This window comes from Schistocerca nitens, chromosome 8 (genome assembly GCF_023898315.1).
Source record: "Schistocerca nitens isolate TAMUIC-IGC-003100 chromosome 8, iqSchNite1.1, whole genome shotgun sequence".
NCBI classification, from domain to species: Eukaryota; Metazoa; Arthropoda; class Insecta; order Orthoptera; family Acrididae; genus Schistocerca; species Schistocerca nitens.
Genome location: NC_064621.1, coordinates 602,050,318 through 602,071,608, shown reverse-complemented (window position 1 = coordinate 602,071,608; position 21,291 = coordinate 602,050,318). Strand labels below are relative to the sequence as shown.

General features: G+C 38.9%; 1 protein-coding gene across 3 annotated transcripts in view; it reads right to left on the bottom strand.

The window, feature by feature from the left end:
• LOC126198428 (45 kDa calcium-binding protein) overlaps nt 1-21,291 on the bottom strand; it is a 154,191-nt gene that overhangs the window by 90,841 nt on the left and 42,059 nt on the right. For all 3 annotated transcript variants that reach the window (XR_007540073.1, XM_049934736.1, XM_049934735.1), the window contains exon 3: nt 7,460-7,599. Coding sequence is in view for 2 of the 3 variants with exons in the window: in XM_049934736.1 (XP_049790693.1) it covers nt 7,460-7,599 (140 nt within the window). In the remaining variant the exon portion in view is untranslated. The remainder of the gene's footprint in view (nt 1-7,459; nt 7,600-21,291) is intronic.

Genomic DNA, 21,291 nt, shown 5'->3' with positions numbered 1-21,291 from the left:
GTTCTTCTGAAAAAATAACAAACTACCGACCCGTGTCACAGTTAAGTTCCAACTCAAAAATTCTAGAAAAACTATTCTATGACAGGCTTTTAAGTTTCATAAATAAATATGCACCTCTTACAGTGCAACAACATGGTTTTAGAAAGTCTAAATCCACACAGACGGCAATTTTCAAATTCTTAGACTGGATTTTAAAATCCCTTGATCAACATAAATTAACTGCCAGTATTTTTCTAGATCTATCAAAAGCCTTTGACGTCCTGGACCATAAAATTCTGCTCGAAAAATTAGAAAGAGGTGTAGCACATAGCTGGTTGTGTTCACACCTAAAAAACTGCAGGCAGAAAGTATATCACTTCAGTATGAATTCAACAAAATGAATAAAACAAGAAACAATGCCTTTCTTTCTAGCGAATTACCAAAAAGTATGGTGTACCACAGGGCTCAATATTAGGTCTAGTACTCGTCTTGATTTATGTGGACGACTTGGTTGAATATATGAGTCCCACAAAAACTATCCTGTTTGCAATGACACCAGCACATTGCTCACTGGATCCAGTCCAGAATCTTTGCAGTCCACAGCAGAAAGTTCTATGAAAAGACTTTCAGAGTGGTTCACAAAGAACAAACTCATAAATACTGAAAAATATGTGTGTGTCAATTTTCATTTAATTCCTCCAACTAATTAAATGTCTATTCAAGCACAAATAAAAAATGATCCCCTAGAAACTGTAAGTGTCACAAAATTTTTGGGTCTATGGGTTCAGCAAGACTTAAAGTGGGACACACATATAAATAACTTGTCTAGAAAACTAGCATCTGTGTGCTATGGCCTAAGAATTTTAAAGCCTACAACAAGCAAACCAACAGTACTGCAGGGATACTATGCACAGTTCCACTCTCTAGTCCAATATGGGATCGTTTTCTGGGGATACTCAACTCACAGTGTAAAGGTTTTTAGAATGCAAAAAAGAGCTCTAAGAATAATTTGTGACCTTAAAAAGATGGAGTCCTGTAAATCCAATTTTACTGAGCTTCGTGTTCTAAATGTTCCAAGTTTATTCATTTATGAAACTATCTTGTTCACTAGGGACTACCTCCTGAAAACGGGCAAACTGCTACAGAACAAAAATATACACAACTATAGTACCAGAGGGAAATCAAATATACATAAAAAATATCACAGAACAACCACCTATCAGAGGAGCATAATTAACATTGGTGTAATACTACACAATAAGATACCAGAGGAAATAAAAATGCTACTCATCGAATATTTAAAGCTAAACTAAAGGCAATTCTAATAAAGTGCGGTTTCTATTCTGTCAGAGAATTTCTGAATACATAACAAAATTAATTGTAATAGGTACCTATTTTTAATTTGCCTACTATTTTGCTAATACTATGTATTATTGTAACTTATCTTTGACCTCTCCAATATCAATTGTACAATTTGTGCTTTATGATGAAACTGGACCAATAAAAAATCAAATCAAATCAAATCAAGTTTAGTAATGTTACTGCAGTTTCTCTGTGATACAGTCACAAACATTTTGATGATAATTCACGTTCATGGGTACACAAAGACTATGAGTAACAACAAGCGAATACAGCACATTTCTACAGAAATACTTTCGTTCAATTCTTCAGAATATACAAGCCACATTGCAATAAAGCATTACTAGAAAAATTATGACTTTTTGCATAACATGATTTGCACTGTGGCACAGCACTGTTTGGTGTTTACATGGGTCCCGACACATGCTGACTGCCTTGTGTCCATGCTGCTGACAACGGCCAACTTCAGCAAAAATCCCTAAAATCAAATTACAAGCACTGGCTCATTAGTTAAATGTTCAACTACTGTGTAAGGTGGGATGACAGCACACTCACAATTTGGGCGATTTTTATGGCCTCACTGATACAGAGTGCTTTGTAATGGTGATAGCTTTGTTGGTGGCTCAAGGAGAAATAATGTGAAAAAATCTGTTTCTTATGAAGGTGTCTCACTTCTGAATGTTTAAGTCTGTCTGAAAAATATGTGTTGGTCATTTCATACCAAGTGGTACTGAGAAATCCTCAGTTTCTGAATACTTTTCACAGTAAACAGCCATGTTCACTCCCTTAAATTAAATCCTTTTTTGAGTTGCCGTAAACATGTTTGTATGTGTACTATACCTTGAAACAGGATTCATCTAAAAGTTATCAAGTTTTCCGTCTTGTTTATGTGTCTCTACTGCTTGATGAGTTGTTACCTTTGTTCCTACATTATTTACATTCTACCAGATGGGAACTGGTGTTACAACATGCCCTTGACTTTCAGCAACCACCTGGCCTAAATTTATGTTAATTCCTTTGACCTTAACATTTCTTTTTCCTTAAATCAAAACTAGTTATAGAAATTAGCTGCGTAAGTTCCATTAAAGACACATCAGTAGCTTAGTTTATAATATTCTAATTAGTTAACAGAATCACTCCAAACCATTTTTACTCTTCCACTTATTTCTTTTCCTGTCTACACAGTATTTCTCCTCCTCCTCCTCCTCCTCATCATCATCATCATCAACTTTACTAGTATGAAGTGACTCAGTGAAGGAGTTGGGAAAAAGAGGCACTAAGAACTTGCAAATGGTAGAAAGGTATTTTACAGAAAATAACTTATTGATCAACAGGAAGAAAACTATGTGTATAAATTTCGAAACAAACAGAACCAACAGAGCAGAGGAATTTACCCTGCGTATTGGGGATGTACACTTAGAATCAGTGGACTATAACATGTTTCTGGGTATAGACGTGGACAAATCTCTGACATGAAATCTGTTCCAAAATAAGTACAAATATATTTTTGATGAAAAAACTGTGCTATACGGTGGACACAGAAACCTTGCTTAAAACAAGCTACAGACGTATTTTCCCACACATATTACACTGTATCCCAATATGAGATGGTGCAGCAGATGTACATGTACAATGAATCCTAAAACTTCAAAAGAAAGACATTAGATGCATAGCTAAACTAATGCCTCAGGAATCGTGCAAAAACATATTCAAGGAATTTAAATATTAACTGTACCAAGTTTGTACAAACAGGGTGGCGCACGATAAGTCACCTGATTTGTTTCATGAATAACACATTTGGTGTTGACCAGATTTGTAAGTTATTGATGGAGAAGTAAAGAATACAACTTGGAAATACAATCTAATGAATCACATGTTCAATATGACTGCCGTTTTGGTTTAAAACTTCTTCAAGTCGCACACATGCATTTGTGATGACTCTCCAATACAAATATTCTGGAATGGCGCGGCATAACTCCACAATGATGGCCCTAAGTTGCACTGCATTTTCAGGTTTTCTGTGGTACACCTTCTCTTTAAGGTACCCCCAAAGGAAGAAATCACAAGGGTTAATGTCCGGGCTGTGGGGCGGCCACATTCCTCCTCCTGCATAACATTATGGAAATCTGTTTGACAATACCCTAAGGCCTAGTTTTTGTTTAGGAAATCAAGCACAACATTGGCTATATGGGGGCATGCTCCATCCTGCATGAACCAATGTGCCTGCAATGAGACATGTGGCTATGAGTTGAGGAAAGAACTGATATTGCACCATGTGTAAATAGTGTTCAATGGTTACTGTAGCATTGAAGAAGAATGGACCGATGATTCCATGGCTTGACATCGCGACCCACACGCACCCTTTCTCCCCATGGGTGTCTTTTGTGTGGATTATTTGTGGAAGTTCACATGCCCAGAATTGAACATTCTGTTTGTTCACAACACCGTTCACTTAAAAATAAGCTTTGTCAGAAAACCATGTGTTGTGTAGCACTGTCTCTTGGTCTTGCTCGATTGCCAACCTTGCAAACTGCAGTCTCAGCTCCTTATCTCTCGCAGTAAGCTTATGCGCCATAGTCTTCTTGTATGGATACAATCGAATGCCGGATTGAATAATTCTTTGTACAGATCAGCGTGAAATTCCCACCTTGGCACTGGCTTTTCTTGTTGATTTACTCGGACCATGAGTCAAAGCCACTCGAACTGCTTCAATGTTTTGCGGCAAACGTACGGTACGTGCATGTGGCTGCTGACACTCCAGAACAGATCCAGTACCTTCAAATTTTTGATGAAATCTGCTTATTGTCTGTGGGCTGGGAGCCCATCGTATGCCAAAATGAGCACGAAACCTTCTCTGTATCAAAGTAATGCTCTTCATCACCACGAACAGTAACACAATCTTCATCTTTCATGCAACAGTCAACCGTTCTTTGTCCAATATCACGGCAAACTGAAATGGCGAACTCACAACTGAAGCAATGAACTCGCAACAACATCTGGCGTAATTTCCATGAACTGCACCAAGAGTATCAAAATTCAATCAGGTGACCTCTGGTGTGCCACCCTGTATATAACACAATACTTCTTCTAATGGTAAATTTTACAGCACCTATAAATGGAGACTTTCATGATCACAACACAAGAACCAAAGAATATTACCAAATCTGCTGCAAAAGATTGAAAATGACAGGCAGGGAGCCTATAATTGCAGGAAGCTTATTTTATAACAGACTACCATCCAGCATTAAGAGCATAAAGGAACCGTGCACCTTCAAAAGAAAACTCAAAGAAAACCTGTATAAGGTGAAATTGTACCTGTTGGCCAATCCTTAGGATAAATGAAAGTTGGAATGTCAAATTTTCATGAAAGAAGGGAAGGAAAACAAAGTGTAGTGCTGAAAATACAGAAGAAAACACAGACTAAGATGTAGTGTTGCAATAATGTATAAATGTCCTAATATTTCTATGAAGTGAGTTTAACATAGATGAACTAAAAAATTAGTCTTCAGTTCTTATAAATGTATTATTTATTATTCTAAATGTATTATTTATTATTTAAATGTATTATTTATTATTCTAAATGTATTTTTTATTATTATTAGCAGTATGGCAAAAAACAGTTAGATTGTAGCTTCCCCTATGTGTGCTAGACTGTTGCACAAATCACTGCAGGCAATCATATATAAATGAGTAAAAATATTACCAGTAAACATTCCTGCAGAATTATTTCATGCATCAAATGACAAATTTCCAAGAAATTTGTTTATTTCTGTATAAATTTGCAACATAACATGTCTAAAATCATTGTAAAACTACAATGGACAAAAATAAACTATAACTACAACTATTGTCACCATCACCACCACCACCACCACCATTATTATTCTTACAGGAATTAGGCTCTTTGGCCTGTTCTGGCCTCAGTCAGTATTTCTCATTGGCTGACCTAAAACTGAAAACTCATCAACTGGTTCTATAACATCAGTGTTAATGTGTACTACTTTCATTTCATTGTGTCGGTTATACATTATTTTAGCCTTATTAGAATTGACTAGCAGGTGTAATTGCAAATTTGCTCTATGATGTTCTTCCATTAATTGTTGGAGTTTATCTACACTAGAGGCTAGTATGCCTTTCCAAAATGAGAACTGAATCACAGGTCATTAGACGTACAATCAGAATTGTTTACTTTCACAGGAACTGAAACACAAAATACAGAAAACAACTATATGAAGAACTTTGACTACTTCAACATGGGGAATACAAGCACAATACTACAAAAAATGACCACTGCAGACATTCATTTTTCCTAGGTAACTGGCTGTTGCTCTTTGACAGTTTTACAGAATAAATTCAAAAATGCAGGGTATCCACTATTACACTGATCCTCATAAAAGGCTCCGCATCCAGAAGGACTGGGCAAATTGTGGTCACTGTTGGCAGACAGGTAGATGATACCATACGTAAGAAATACACTTGTAATCCTGAAGGACTAACATTTATTATGGTCCACAGCTACAAAACATACTTGTTACTAAGGTGCTGGAAACCCACGGCTGTGAATATAAGCATCCATACATTCGGATTCAGCATGAAGCTGTACAGGTCTCAGATGAAGTCCTGTGATATTACATCCTATTCTGCTTGCAGCTGAGCATGCAGCTCCTGTAAACTGGTGGGTGGAACTGGATTCCTAATGATGCATTCCACGGTATCCCACACATTATCGATCAGGAAGAGGGGCCAACGCCATTGGCTGCGACAGAGTATCAATATCGGCAGAGTATCAATTGCAGCACGGTATGTTTGGCAGGTGGAAGCGGCATGAGGACAAGCACTGTCCTGTTCACAGAAGGCACGGGCATGTAGAGCCACCAGTTGCCTCTTCCACGCATATGCAACAGTCAGGGAGCCCATTAGGAACATTAATGGTGAAGCCCATTAGGAACATTAATGGTGAAAGGGCACCATAGGGTACTGCTCCCCACACCATCACCCCAGACTGGTGGGATGTGTGATGAGAGCCCACAAACCGATCTTCACGGTGCTTACTACTGTGCCTCGAGACACGGATCCAGTGGTCATTGCCTCCGAGGCAGAAGTGGGACACGTCACTAAAGATGGCCCAGTGCCAGTCTGCAGGACCCCATGTCCACTGATGCTGACACAAGGTGAAATCGGCACGACACTGCGTGGGTTTGAGTGGTAGACGACGTAATAGTCAGTGTGTGGCGAGCTCTGCATCATACAACCACCTGGCAATGGTATTAACATTTATAGTATGTTGCAGAGAAGGCAGGACAGCCCACTGAATGACTCCTACCATCGTGTTTGGATTTGTTCACACACGGCATGCAATCCATCGGTCCTCCCTCCTCGTGGGGCATACTGGACAAAAAGATCCTTCGTGTCATGCATGCATGCCTTCTTGTATCCAATGTTGCCAACAATGGACAACTGGTTGTCCATACAGCCGACGTGGCAGCACAATAAGATGATAGGACCATCCAGCCTCCTGCAGCCACATGATGTGGCCCCTCTTGAACTTGTCTAGCTGGATATACTGCTGACAAACATGTGCCTTGCGCATAGTGCATTTGCAGATGATGCTCTAGTGACACTACCCACTGTTTTACTGGCCAGCATGGCAAAGTGATCACTGGCATACCCATACAGTTGGCAATGGATTGGTATGGTCCTTCTGATGCTGCTGTTTTTATAATGGTCAGCATAATAGGAGCAGCCTGTTAAATAAGACACATGAAATAATAAACACATATCAAGTTATAAGGAAGATTAGGCTTTAAAATTGTACAGAAATTAAGTCATAATCTGTGTGACCTGTGCTCTGAGAATTACATGCAAAAACAAATAACTTCTGTAATGAGAAAAGTCATACTAGAATAAAATGGAAAATTTATAACAAACCATAAATAGGAAGTAAATGGTAGTTAAGTTATCAACCACTGGTAAGACTGATAAAAAAGAGAGAGTACAAAAGCAGCCTCAGTACATAAATAGCTTCTCAGTAGAATGCCAGTTCTAACAAACTACTGTGGCCTGACAGAAGCACACACTATGGAAATAATTTCAAGACTGAACAGTAACTGGACATCCTTACCATCCCTGGGTTGTACGTCTATGGCAGTAAAAAGTATCTCATTTTCTAGTAAGGCCTGGTCGATATGCTCCCGGATGCGAATATCAATCCAGTCGGACAGCTCCAAAAGTGTTAGGCGTTCATCATGGTCACGGTCTGCTCTGTACCAAAAGGGAAATTGTGACAAGAGCATGATCAGGAACATATTTAAAACTGTTATACTTATATAGGCCTTGTAACGTCTTGTAATAAACAAAGACAATATATTATGTAATAATTAAAATATTAGATGTGTCATATTGTGTCATTATGTAAAATTATGTATTATTTTCTTTATTTTTTATTTTTGAGAACGTCTGTGTCGGCGAGTAATAAGACCGACACAGAAGATAAATGTTGTACAAAGATCACCAAATGAATTTGTATATAAGGCATGATGTAAAGCAATGTCTTTGTCTTCTTAATCTGAAAGCTGTGAGAGAAAGATCTCCTGTTATTGTCGTAGAGAGCGCGAAGGTAGCATTCTTTTGTCGAGATTGTGAATTGGACGCCATTGCGCGTGAATGTACACAGGTCTGTAATTATTAAGATATTTAAATGTTTAAATAGAGTTGTTTAAATGAAAACTTGTATTACTTAAATGTTAAAGTGTGCCTGCCTATTATCCCATCCTGTTAAGATATTTTTCAGCCATATAAAAATATTATCTGTGGAGCTGAGCTGTGTGGAGAAAGAAGAGCCGCTGCCGCGGCGTATTTAAACGACTTACAATATAGTCGAGCATACCGCAAGGAAGCGGTAAAATAATAGTAAAAAATAATATTATTTCTTTTAGCTCCCAGGCTGGCAGTGAAGATCAGCAGATTTTATGATGTGTTGCAGGTTGACGCGGGCTGCTGATAGGATATAATTTTCAGTGCAAATAATTTTATGTACCTAAAGAATCTGATAGGAAACTTGCTGTGCTCCGTTCTGATCTGGCTAAATTTTATAGTGAATACGTAATTTTCTTTAATGAGAGTCTCATGTTCTTGGGCTAGCCGTGGTATGAAATAGCATTTTAGTAAGAAATAAAATCCACTGCAGACTTGTATTTGTGAACGATCGTACGAACTGTAACATCAGTGATCATAGGACATTAATTTCAACTTTGAATAATTACTAAGTAGGAAAGATATATTGATACTTAGCATGAGTTGCAGTTACTAAAAAATCGTTCTTTAAATTGTAGGCCAGATTCAGAACAATAATACTTCCATCATTTTATTTTGCTAAAAAAGGTAACGATGATAAAGCAATTAAAAGCACAGCATTGTTAAAAGAATTTCACGTCACTCTTTCCATATATGCGTTGTTACGTTAATAATAATTAAAAATAATTAAATAAACCAGAAGGAGCAAAAACAATTTTTATAAAAGCAACAATTAACGAAAGGGCAGTCAGCAACAGCAATAGTTTTTTTTTTTCAGAGAGACGTGAAACTGGCGCCCAAAAACGCGGGGCCCGAATTTGCAGTGGCCACAATTATAAAATTTTATGTATTTTCTTTCAGTGTCTATTGCTATGTAGGTGTATATGTATATGTATTTAGTGTTAAATGTATGTATATCATGATCTATGCTATGTATTAATGAATGTTCAAACACTCTTACATGACAAAACGTACTACTGCAAGCGAGTTTGAGAAGACGATCCTGATTGTACTGAGAAGCTCTAACGACTACGTAATCCGGGGGCAGCCGGACCCCGAGATAATAGAAACTAAAGGTAAGACTACAGTGTAGTTGTCCTGTTTGTAGAAGTTGAGCTCCAGTGAAGTAATCTCATATCGCTAGTGGTGTGCATACTGTACGTAGTTTGATGTTAGTATTTGTGACAGGACAAAGTTGATGTAGATAGTAATTTTTAGTGTGCAGTGTAGTGTATATAAAGTGATGTATTTTGTGTGCAAGGGGAAAAACTGTTAGATTTTGTGTTTTAGTAAGCAATTTAGGAATATGGTTAAGTTGCGTAGTCAACGTCCAAGTAATATGGATACTGAAGAACAACAATTAGCTAGTGAAGGAAATGTGGAACCGGGTGCCTCAAGTAGTACTAGTACGCTCTTTGAAGATATAACTGGCGAAAATGTGGGGGCAGGGCCACAGGAAGTAGTGCCACCGCCCACTAGTCATCAAGTTGATGTAGATAAAGAAATTGTACCACCACCAGAAAAGCAGGAACCAGAGAGTGGTAATCTGCCTGGTGGGTATTCAATTCAGACTATATTAGAGCGTGTGCTAGATTACCAGGCAAAATTTGCGCAACAGCAAGTTGAGCGAGATCGCCAACAAGCTGAACGAGATCGCCAGCAAGCCGAGCGAGATCGCCAGCAAGCTGAGCGAGACCAGCAACTTGTGCAATCGATAGAAAGTATGAAAAAAGAGATAGCAGATATGAAAAGGAATTACGAGTCGATACCTAAGGCCGTGCAGGAGCTGACTGAACAGGTCACCCACCTGCAAGTAGCAAACACTAACATGGTAGATGAAATAGGTGTCTTAGCCAACAGAGTAGAAAAGCTAGAAATAGATTCCACACAGCTTGTAGAGCAGAAGTGGAATGAACAGGCAAATAAAATTGAAACAGAATTTAACTCATGGCTAGAAGTGAAGGAGACTGAGATTGACACGAATATTAATTCTAAAGTAGAAGCAGCAATAGCAAATAGAGATTCAGAATCGTTCAGTACCGCCGTAAATAGTCAGGTACAGAACGATGTGCAAACCATTAAACAAATACTCAGTGAGGATATTCCGCAGTGGCAAGTGAATGTTAACAAACGGATATCCGATCTGGAGAAGGGTTTAGCACAAACCAGGAAACAAGTGGAACAGGAACCTCTGTCGCCAACAGCCCATGGTTTTGGCAACGCACAAACTTATATGCGATACAACAATGGGGAATCTGTAGTCGATAATGCGAAGAGCTGTAGCTCCGGTACGGAGCACACAGCATATGTCCCAGCAGCAAACCCATGTAGTTCAAAAATATTAGTGGAAGAAAGTTTAATTAAAAATAGACAATTTCAAACATTTACTACTGAAAGGAAATCAGTACACCCAGTGGTATTTATAAAAAGTTTTAAAAATATCTTACCCAGTGTATGGAACGAAACACAGAAAATACAATACGTAATGTCGTACATTCAAGGTGACGCAGCACTGTGGGCTACAGAAGTAGCAGACAGCTGCAAGACATACGAACAGTTTGAAAGGGCATTTTTATCGAAATATTGGTCGCCTTGTATACAAGAGCGACTAAGAAAAGAGGTATATAATCCCGAACCGTACTCACCCCGTCTTGGGAATTTGAGGCGGTACTTTGAAAAATATATAAACAAAACACGCTACTGGGACGAGCCTATATCACCGAGAGACATAATAAGACTACTCAAATCCCATTTACCAATTCAGATCAAGGAGAAGTTAATACATGTACCAGAAAGCGACATGGAAAACTTCCTGTCGGTCCTAGATTCCATAGATTTGATACAGGAAGATGTAAAATCGGCGTGCGACCATTTGCGGAATAATGGGTCGGGATGTAATCACGACAGAAACAGTAGTGCACAGAACCACAACCATAGAAATGGTGGGGGTGGTAGCAAGCGACAAGAACAATCGCAAAATGGTAGTAACGGTAGAGGCCAAAACGGGTATGGACAACCAAATTATAACAAAAAGCGTCGATTTGACGACAGATACGAATCCGGAATGTCAGGGACCAACCGCTGGAAAAATGCGCGAGGTCAGTGGCAGAGTAATTATAATGATAGTAATCGAAATTGGCAACAGAATCAGTGTAGAAGCCCAAAGCGACAGGCTAGTGACCGGTATGACAACAATAGACCACCACCGCAAAACGCGCCTATTGCGCAGCCGTGGCGGCCTACAAACCAGAACGTACATATAGTGGAGGTCGCGGACAATAGCCGTCCAAGTACCTCCCAAGTAACTAATCCAACAAACTAGAATCGGCCTCGATATGCTCTCCATCGACGGCCGAGGGATGGAGTGAGAGCAACTCGAGTAATAACAGTAATAGACCTGGGATACGCATGCTGCGATACAACGAAGGTGTCAGTATGGATAAAGATCTGCTGAACGAACCGCACGAATGTAAGAAGGATAATAACGAAAATGTGCAAGCTATTATTGAAGCTAGAATCAATGATGTTGCAGTAAACATAATTATCGACACAGGTGCCTCAGTAAGTGTGATGAGTATGGAGCTATTTAAAGCACTGGGAAAGGGACATAGTATTCCGACCTTCCCGGTTAATAATTGTAAGGTGTCTGGAGCCATTAGTGCACAGAGCCAATCAGTTAAGTACCAGGTGCAGGTAGAGATTTATAAGGAGGGCGAAGCCATAGTGAGCTCGTTCCTCGTGGTTAAAGGATTGAAGGTGGCCTGCATTCTGGGAGTAGATTTTCTCCGTGAGAGGGACGCATTGATCGACCTCTCCGTGGGGAAACTAAGCATAATTAATAGGGGTAGAAGGATTGAATTATCTATGATGAAATCGAAGGAGGTACTTGTGCCGTGCTGTAATCGAATCGATATCAAAGGTAGGAACCCTTGGGTACTACACATCGATGATTTTTCACATGCAACAGACCTCTATTACCCGAACTTAGAGGATCAAAATTTCGAAACAAATGTTGAGGCATATCAGACTAAAGTGCACGAATCGGAAGGTTTAAATGATACGCAAAAGCAACAGTTGACGCAGCTGCTATCGGAATATACTATGGTATTTACCGACCGTCCAGGAATAGTCAAAGGGTACCACTATCACATAGAGGTGATACCCCATAATACATACTGTCGCGCAACCTACTCCATCCCTTGGTCGAGGAGGGAATTCGTAGCTAAAGAGATTCAGAAGATGTGAAGTTATTGATTCAGTGACACATAATATATAAAGAGTAATAGGTGTAAAAAGATTTTAATTGTGTTTTAGAATATAAGTGTGTTAGTATTTAGAAAGAAATTTGTGTGTAATGAAGTTGGGAGGAAGTGGAACCAGAAAGTGAGCAATAGCTTACACAGGACAGATTTTGTTTACAGACAATTAGTCATTAAGATATTATGTGCTTATTAAAAAATGAACAATTTTCTTGTTGTATAAAGGATTAATTTCTTGAACCATTTTCTATGTGTAGTGTGTAAGTGCAATCAATGATGCAATCTTATAGAGTAAGGGAATTGCTGTAATTGTATTAGGATAAGAAACCCTGAGAGAGAGAGTCTTTACTAGCCAGACATTGACTTTGCAATATGCAACAATGATGTAATGTGATGTTGGCTGCCAGTAGTGATTTGAGAACGACACTGGAGCAGAACCTAATTAAAAACGAGCCCGTTCCGTGGAAACTCCGTTCTGTATGTAGCAATGCTTCAATTGAAGCCTGTGTACTTGGTACACGACCTTGAATATTCATTACGCGATACGCGAGTTAAGTCAGACAATGCAGAACCTACACTGTAGTCATATAGGAAAAATCATTAAAAATAATGTTATTGCTGAACGAAGTATTTATTGAACAATATGCCCGAGTCAAGCTGTCATGCACATGGTAAAATCTGTTTGATAGATGGGTGATAATCAGGCAAGCTACACTAAGAAAAAAAAGAAATATGTATAAAAAAAAAAAAAAAATTCACACACCGTTAAAAAAAAAAAAAAAATTTACAAAAGGGCCAAATACGCCTAGCAACAATATGAAGAGTATGGTGTGATAAAGTGAAAACAAATAAATGCTATGTAAATCAGAGTGACTATGCAAAGAACAGTTAAAAGGTGTTAAAAAATAAACTGTGTGCATAAACACTTAAGGACAGGACGGAATATTGTGTGTAGTAGGGACAGAAAATGACTGTTGTATCTGCACCAATATATACGTCGATAAATCTAGTGTTGAGTGATAGACTGTCCTAGTGCAGCGCTCAACGAACAATAGACAGTGTATAAAAACAGTAGTTATTGATCCGTTCGGAGACGATTTACACAAACATCGCTCAACGGAGACATGTAGTATGAGTGTAACGAACCATTTTCGCGTGTTGAAAGACGCTCTGGCAGTGCATCAACCGTGGAAGTGAATGAAAACGTGTAGTACAATGTGCGTGTGACGAACTCTGAATACCAGTGTCACGATGCCACAAAAAACCTGTTATCACGCCAAAACATCCTGTGCATACCAGTGAAGCGACGGCTTACTGAACAATAAACGCTTTTAACAAATTGCCTCTTCTTCCACAGCTAGTAATCTGTGTCCTTAAAGACAGTACACCGTGTGGAATGTTTGTTTCATGCGCCACGACGGGGAGCCATGCGGAGAAGCAGAGACGAGTGCCGTGCCGCCATCCAGCCGGTTGCGGTAAACCACTGCCACTCGCCGACAACAGCGAATGGTTCAGCGCGGTTCGCGACTGCTTGGGCGCCACGCTAGCACGACCTCACTGTTATTGAGAGCCGGTCGTCGAACCCAGCGGCCGTCGGTACGCGGCGTTCCAGACGACGCTACTCAACAATTGCTTCGCGCCGCCAGCTCCATACCACATTGTTGTCATTCAAATGAACTATTAACTATATGTATAATGTGCTAACATGAATGGTATTTAATGGACACGCAATGACGTGATAAACATTTTTTTTTGTTGTTATCCAACACGAACTCACAATATTCATGGATTTAGTGATGTATCGATATAATATGTTTGCGTCATGTTAATGAAAGATACTCGCACGAATGCTAGACATTTTAAACCAACTGTCGCGAGTAAGTGCAAAGACGGTTCATTATACTATTGTAAAAATGTGTAATAAGTGACTTTCATAACAATCCAGAATACAAGTAGTATATTGATAACAAAGAGACTAAAAGTGTAGCATGCTATCACAAATAGCCTTTGTTATAAGTGGACATTGAATAGAGTCTAAACTTTTCGTGAGATGACCATGGCTCCGGCGCAGTTTTCCCAGGTTTTCTGATCGCACGTAGCCCGAATGGGGGAGCCAAATAAATGTAATGACCCTGGGACTAGGTTGACGGTCACCTCGCAAAGTGTAAGAACAGTATACGAAGTGTAATTAAACCTACAGTGTAAAAGAACTGAGTAGTGTAAAGTGAATGTTCCAACCAAAGTAATAAACCATAAACAAGACAGACGTTAGTGGCAGCATATTGCCGAACATTTTCATCGTTAGTCAAATGCTGCCAGGGGGCAGTGTAACGTCTTGTAATAAACAAAGACAATATATTATGTAATAATTAAAATATTAGATGTGTCATTATGTAAAATTATGTATTATTTTCTTTATTTTTTATTTTTGAGAACGTCTGTGTCGGCGAGTAATAAGACCGACACAGAAGATAAATGTTGTACAAAGATCACCAAATGAATTTGTATATAAGGCATGATGTAAAGCAATGTCTTTGTCTTCTTAATCTGAAAGCTGTGAGAGAAAGATCTCCTGTTATTGTCGTAGAGAGCGCGAAGGTAGCATTCTTTTGTCGAGATTGTGAATTGGACGCCATTGCGCGTGAATGTACACAGGTCTGTAATTATTAAGATATTTAAATGTTTAAATAGAGTTGTTTAAATGAAAACTTGTATTACTTAAATGTTAAAGTGTGCCTGCCTATTATCCCATCCTGTTAAGATATTTTTCAGCCATATAAAAATATTATCTGTGGAGCTGAGCTGTGTGGAGAAAGAAGAGCCGCTGCCGCGGCGTATTTAAACGACTTACAATATAGTCGAGTATACCGCAAGGAAGCGGTAAAATAATAGTAAAAAATAATATTATTTCTTTTAGCTCCCAGGCTGGCAGTGAAGATCAGCAGATTTTATGATGTGTTGCAGGTTGACGCGGGCTGCTGATAGGATATAATTTTCAGTGCAAATAATTTTATGTACCTAAAGAATCTGATAGGAAACTTGCTGTGCTCCGTTCTGATCTGGCTAAATTTTATAGTGAATACGTAATTTTCTTTAATGAGAGTCTCATGTTCTTGGGCTAGCCGTGGTATGAAATAGCATTTTAGTAAGAAATAAAATCCACTGCAGACTTGTATTTGTGAACGATCGTACGAACTGTAACATCAGTGATCATAGGACATTAATTTCAACTTTGAATAATTACTAAGTAGGAAAGATATATTGATACTTAGCATGAGTTGCAGTTACTAAAAAATCGTTCTTTAAATTGTAGGCCAGATTCAGAACAATAATACTTCCATCATTTTATTTTGCTAAAAAAGGTAACGATGATAAAGCAATTAAAAGCACAGCATTGTTAAAAGAATTTCACGTCACTCTTTCCATATATGCGTTGTTACGTTAATAATAATTAAAAATAATTAAATAAACCAGAAGGAGCAAAAACAATTTTTATAAATGTGCATTTTCAACTTCTCGCGGCGTAATGAATAATCCATTAAATTTCGGGCATGCAGCCGCGCAAATAAAATTTCTTCTACTGATATTTCGGCCGCGTATCGTCCGGCCATCTTCAGAGCGAGTCACAAGACTGATGACAAGGTGCCAAGCGCGGCCTTATATGCTCCACCGCGGCGGTACTGCGCATGCGGGTCACAGATGCTGCGCCGCCTGTGGCGAAAGCGTACGGACGTTCGATGTGCTTATCGATGTTTGATCGGCGGCGATGACACGGTGACGACTTCTCTGCAATTTAATTAGTCCAAGAGCCGGATTCCATGCTTTGTCCAAATTGAAACCTTTATCTCTGTTTATTAAATTGTTGGCTAATCGAATTTCTATGGCTTCCTTGAATACAGAATCCCAAAAAGAAGAAGTGGATGTTAAAATCTTCACATCACTGTAATTCATCGAATGACCCGTATCAATACAATGTTCCTTCATTTTTATAAAAGCAACAATTAACGAAAGGGCAGTCAGCAACAGCAATAGTTTTTTTTTTTCAGAGAGACGTGAAAGCCTTCATGAGTCCTTCATTTAGTTGTAGCTCAATATATTACAGCATGATTATTTGTACCTCAGTTTCAAAAATGATATGCTCTATACAAGTCAGTAAATAAGCAGTTATGGTTACAACACACTTATACAGATGCATATTTTAACTAACACCCACCCAGAAAGCCGTGTGTGTTAAAGCACCACTTCCAGAATAGGGAGGTGTGCCAGCCCCAGATCGAATCTGTCCAGCGGATTAATGGAGAGGGTCAGTGTACCACCAGCCTGCATGTGGGTTTTAGGCAGTTTCACACATATACCAAGTGAATCTTGGGGTGGTGCCCAAGTCACACCTCAATTACATGATCCACAAACAAATAGAAAACTTTCAGTCACTTTCACATGACTAACACGATACGCACACAGTTGGGGTACACATATTCCATCTGGGGTGGGTAATGGGGTGGCAGCAGGGAGGGCATCCAACCACCACTTAAATTCACTGTGACAAATCCATTAATAACTAGGTTGACCCTGTGCTGATGTAGGACAAAGGCACAACAAAAAGATGAAGATATCTTAACATGTGGTGAGAAAACCACAATGCAATATTAAACTCCCTGACCAAACAATCAACATTATCATCCCTTTAACTCTTTACAATGGAGAACATCAATGTACAAACTACTTTCTTTCCACAAAGTAGATACTTATCTCAGTTAATATCCCACAGAAACTCATATCAATGTTTACATGTGGCATTTAAGAAAGTGTCTGCTAAATTGAAGAGTTTTATTAAATTACTTTCCTGTTAGCCCATATCTGGCTGTATAAACTGTTCTGCACACTGATTCACTGCATAAAAACCTGTTAGGTGCAAGATTGTCTTGTGCTGATCATTTAAACTACTCTAAAAAATTTTAACTGCAACCATAAAAAGTGTAATAAGGAAACACAAATTGCAATTACCAAATATAAGAAAGCATTTGATCATTTAGATAGAAAAAGACTTACTGAAATTTTAGCAGATAACTAGACATCTAATTACAATTATATAGAGAAAATATGGTTTTAGTAAAATTAAGAACACAAATTTCTGAATGGAAATCAATAAATTTAGGACTACAACAAGTTCATCTCTTACCATCACACATTTTTAACAACTTTATTAATGTAATTCTAAAACAACAGAGATGAACAATTCTTGATAACATTTAACTTCACAGTAATGTAGGGTGACCATCTGTCCTGAACTTCGAGGGACAGTCCCGCATTTTGATACATTTTAAATTGTCCTGAGCAAGACTGGACTTGTCCTGCACCACATGTTTTAAACTATTTTTCATTCTTTTGCACACATGTATTCAGATTTCAGATAATTGATCATCTTATGTTCCTGATCTCAGCTTTTTGACTGTTGGTTCAGTTGTTGTATTTGTAAGCTACTTTACAAACGTTAATTTAATCTGCTGTAATCTGTGGTTGTAAGTGACAATGGAAGTTTCAGAAAGTAAATATGCTTCACAATAAGATAGTGGAAAACAAATAGGAATAAATCGGGAAGCATCTTGATAACTAAAAAGTGTTTGTGTGTATATAATTCAAAGTGGGAAATGAATATGCAACATTCTTGGCATCAAGTGCAATTAAGCAGTTCCAAACATGTGTACAAAATGTAGTACGACCTTTTTTTAGGGCGCAAAAACAACTGAGGTCATAAGTATCCACGTCATAAGCTTGGAACACTAACACAAGAAAAGTTAAAAGTGACAACACATTAAGCCCAATCAATGGAAGGAAAGAGAGCTAAAAACAAGGACTTCTTTCACAAAATATGCAGTACAGACAGCAGAGGTTCTGAAACAAAGATTAAATGTCCTTTGGCATATTGCTATGACAGGTTAAAAAGTAGATCACTGTTGACAGCCCGTGTGTCATTTGCTACAACAGCCAATAAATCAGACGGCAAACAGACACTAGAATGTAAGTGGTTAAAACAGGGCATTCAGTCAGGAAATGGAGAACCACCAAAGGTTGATGACAATGAGCCTAAAGTGGTGGGGGTCACCACTTGTCAAATAGCGATGGCTAAAAAGACAGCACCCAACATGCAACTTAGCTAAAATGATCTCATTAGAGGGCCGGGAGGAGGTTGGCTAAGCCAATGGTAAAGTTTAATTCCTCAGAGCTTGTTCCCACGAAGAGAAGACTAGTGATGCCAAAATAACACCACCTGCTGACAGACGGCAACACGGAGATCATCCGCAGGAACGGAAGAGCTGATGGACCGAGGCAGAAGGACTGCAGCCTCGGTAGCAGTGTCAGCGGCCTTATTTCCCATCCGAACGACTTGACGAGGAACCTACATGAACATCACAGTGGCTCCCTCAACAGCCAGCATGTGGAGCTTTCTCGGACCCGTCGTAGTAAGGGATGGACCACGTACAGTACACGGAGACTCTGAAGAACACTGAGAGAATTAAGGTATACGACACAATTAAAAAGCCTGTGTCCCCAGACACACTGGTTGGCTCATTCTCCTGGATAAAGGTGTCTGAGAAGGCCAAACCCACACTTACCTTGAAAACTCTGTCTTTTAAAAATTCCTGATTGAAATGGGGAAAGCTGCCTCAGAAGCCCCATTTGTAGAGAGTACACAGGATATCAGTCCTCCAGCAAATGTCACAGGCTTTCTCTAAATCAAAAAACTCGGTCGCAGTGTGATATTTCTGCGCAAAACTGTTCATAACAAGGGTTGACAAAGTGATGAGATGGGCCACTCAGAACATTGTGCTCAAAATCCACATTGTACAGTGGTCAGCAGATTGCAAAGCTTGAGCCATCATACCAGCTAGCCATGAATCATATTTTTCTGCCACCTTGCAAGCACAGCTGGTGAGAGAAATGGGGAAGTAGCTACAAGTAAGGTGTTCACCCTTATAGGCTTAGGGTTTCACAGTGGCTGGGAAACTTACTATCTGCCCAAATGCAATTGTACATATGAAGGAGAAAGTGCTTTCCCACAAGAGGAAGTTGCTGCAACATCTGAATTTGAATGTTGTCTGGCCCTGGGGTGAAAGACGGGGATGAAGTGAGAGCATGATCTAGCTCCCTCACAGTAAAGACAGCATTTTATCATTCATGATGCTGAGAGAAAAGGGGTATCACCTGAGCCTCCTCCACCTTGTTTCCAAGTGAGGAAGGTGGGGTGATAGTGGAAGGAGCTCAAAGCCTCCACAAACTAGTGCCCTAAGGTGTTGGAGATACCAATAGGGTCCACTATGACACCATCTTCTACGGTCAGGCCAGAAATTGAGGAATGGACCTTGGTCCCAATTAGCTGATGCAATCAATAACTTACCAGCTTATTAGAATCTCTCAGAACTACACCTGTTCCTTGGCAAAGTAAATTATTATGTGAAGTTTATTCCCAATGTGACCCAGATTTCCCACCACTTAATCAAATGCATAAAAAAACTGTTTCGTTTGTGTGGTCAGAAGTGTACCAGATGGCCTCCTTGTAACTTCAAAAGTGCCTTAGGTCAGCCTCATGTTTAACAACCAGCAAACATTTAATGATTGCCACTGATGCTTCAGATTGTGGTGTTGGTGCTGCGCTGTCCCACAAATACATCAACACTGAACAGCCCACTGCATTTCCAGCCAAAACACTAAATGCAGCACAAGGGAATAACTCACCTACTGAGAAGGAGGTATTGGTCATTGTACATGGTACCTCTTTGGTACTAAGTTCCGTCCAATCACCAACACTCTACATACTACAGTTAAGAAATGATTATTAAACTTGCCTGCTGCCTGTGATTGGTCATTTATAGCCCTTCCATTTAAATCAATAGCCATGTCTTTCTGTTCTGTGGCCTCTCATTTCACTACATTCCATACAGACTTAAGCTTGCTTTTGGAATTATTGATTTCTGACATGATGTGTACATTTCTTAGTTTTTTAATAATTTTTGTTAGTAATTTTGAGTATTTGTGTAGTGTGCAACTGCTATATGATTTTTAGATGTTGTTGCCAACAGACACATTTCCTTTATTTCTTATCACACGATAATTTAAATCCTCTTGTGAGCCCAGGTTTTTACATCGCTGTTTTATGTCCTTTCTGATCAGATTACGCAGAAAGCTTTTTTTGAATAACAATATGAATTTATTGTGGAATAGATCAAATTTTATGTCAGCATTGGTTCCTTATAAATTTCATCCTAAATCATCTTCTTGGTGGAGCCAGAGGGACAAATTTGCTAGATTAAGAGTGAGGTTATAGACAGACAATCTTGAAAGAAAGAAATTAGAATGGAACATGACCATCATTAGAATGTCAGGGGGCTGAAAAACAAAACAGATGACTTCTTGTATGTCTAAAAGATGTGGAAAATTCTGACGTGATAAGATGTTATACGTCTACTTGAACACCATGTAATCACAGGGGTGAAGAAGTTAAATATCAGGGATTATATACTTTTTTTCGGATACACTTAACATCAAAAGAGGAGAAGCTGCAACATGTGTTTGGGTGTTTTAATCTAGTTTCAGTAGTCGAAGTTTTCCAACTCATTTGCAGCAAGATAGTAAGCCCCTGATTGATAACACATTACAGACAGTACTCTGGCTGAAACAGCTAATGTGTACCCAAGTGTAATGGACTATCTGATCATGATGCACAATTAATGGAAATAAACAATATATGAGGGTAAGTCAATTATTATCCACAAAGTAACTCTAAAATATTATTCTAATCAAATAGGAAACTTACAAGAACATCATTTTTCGACAGTCTCATTGCATTTCAACGCACTTGGTCCATTGTTGTACAAGCTTCCTGATTCCCTCATAAAGGTAGGTT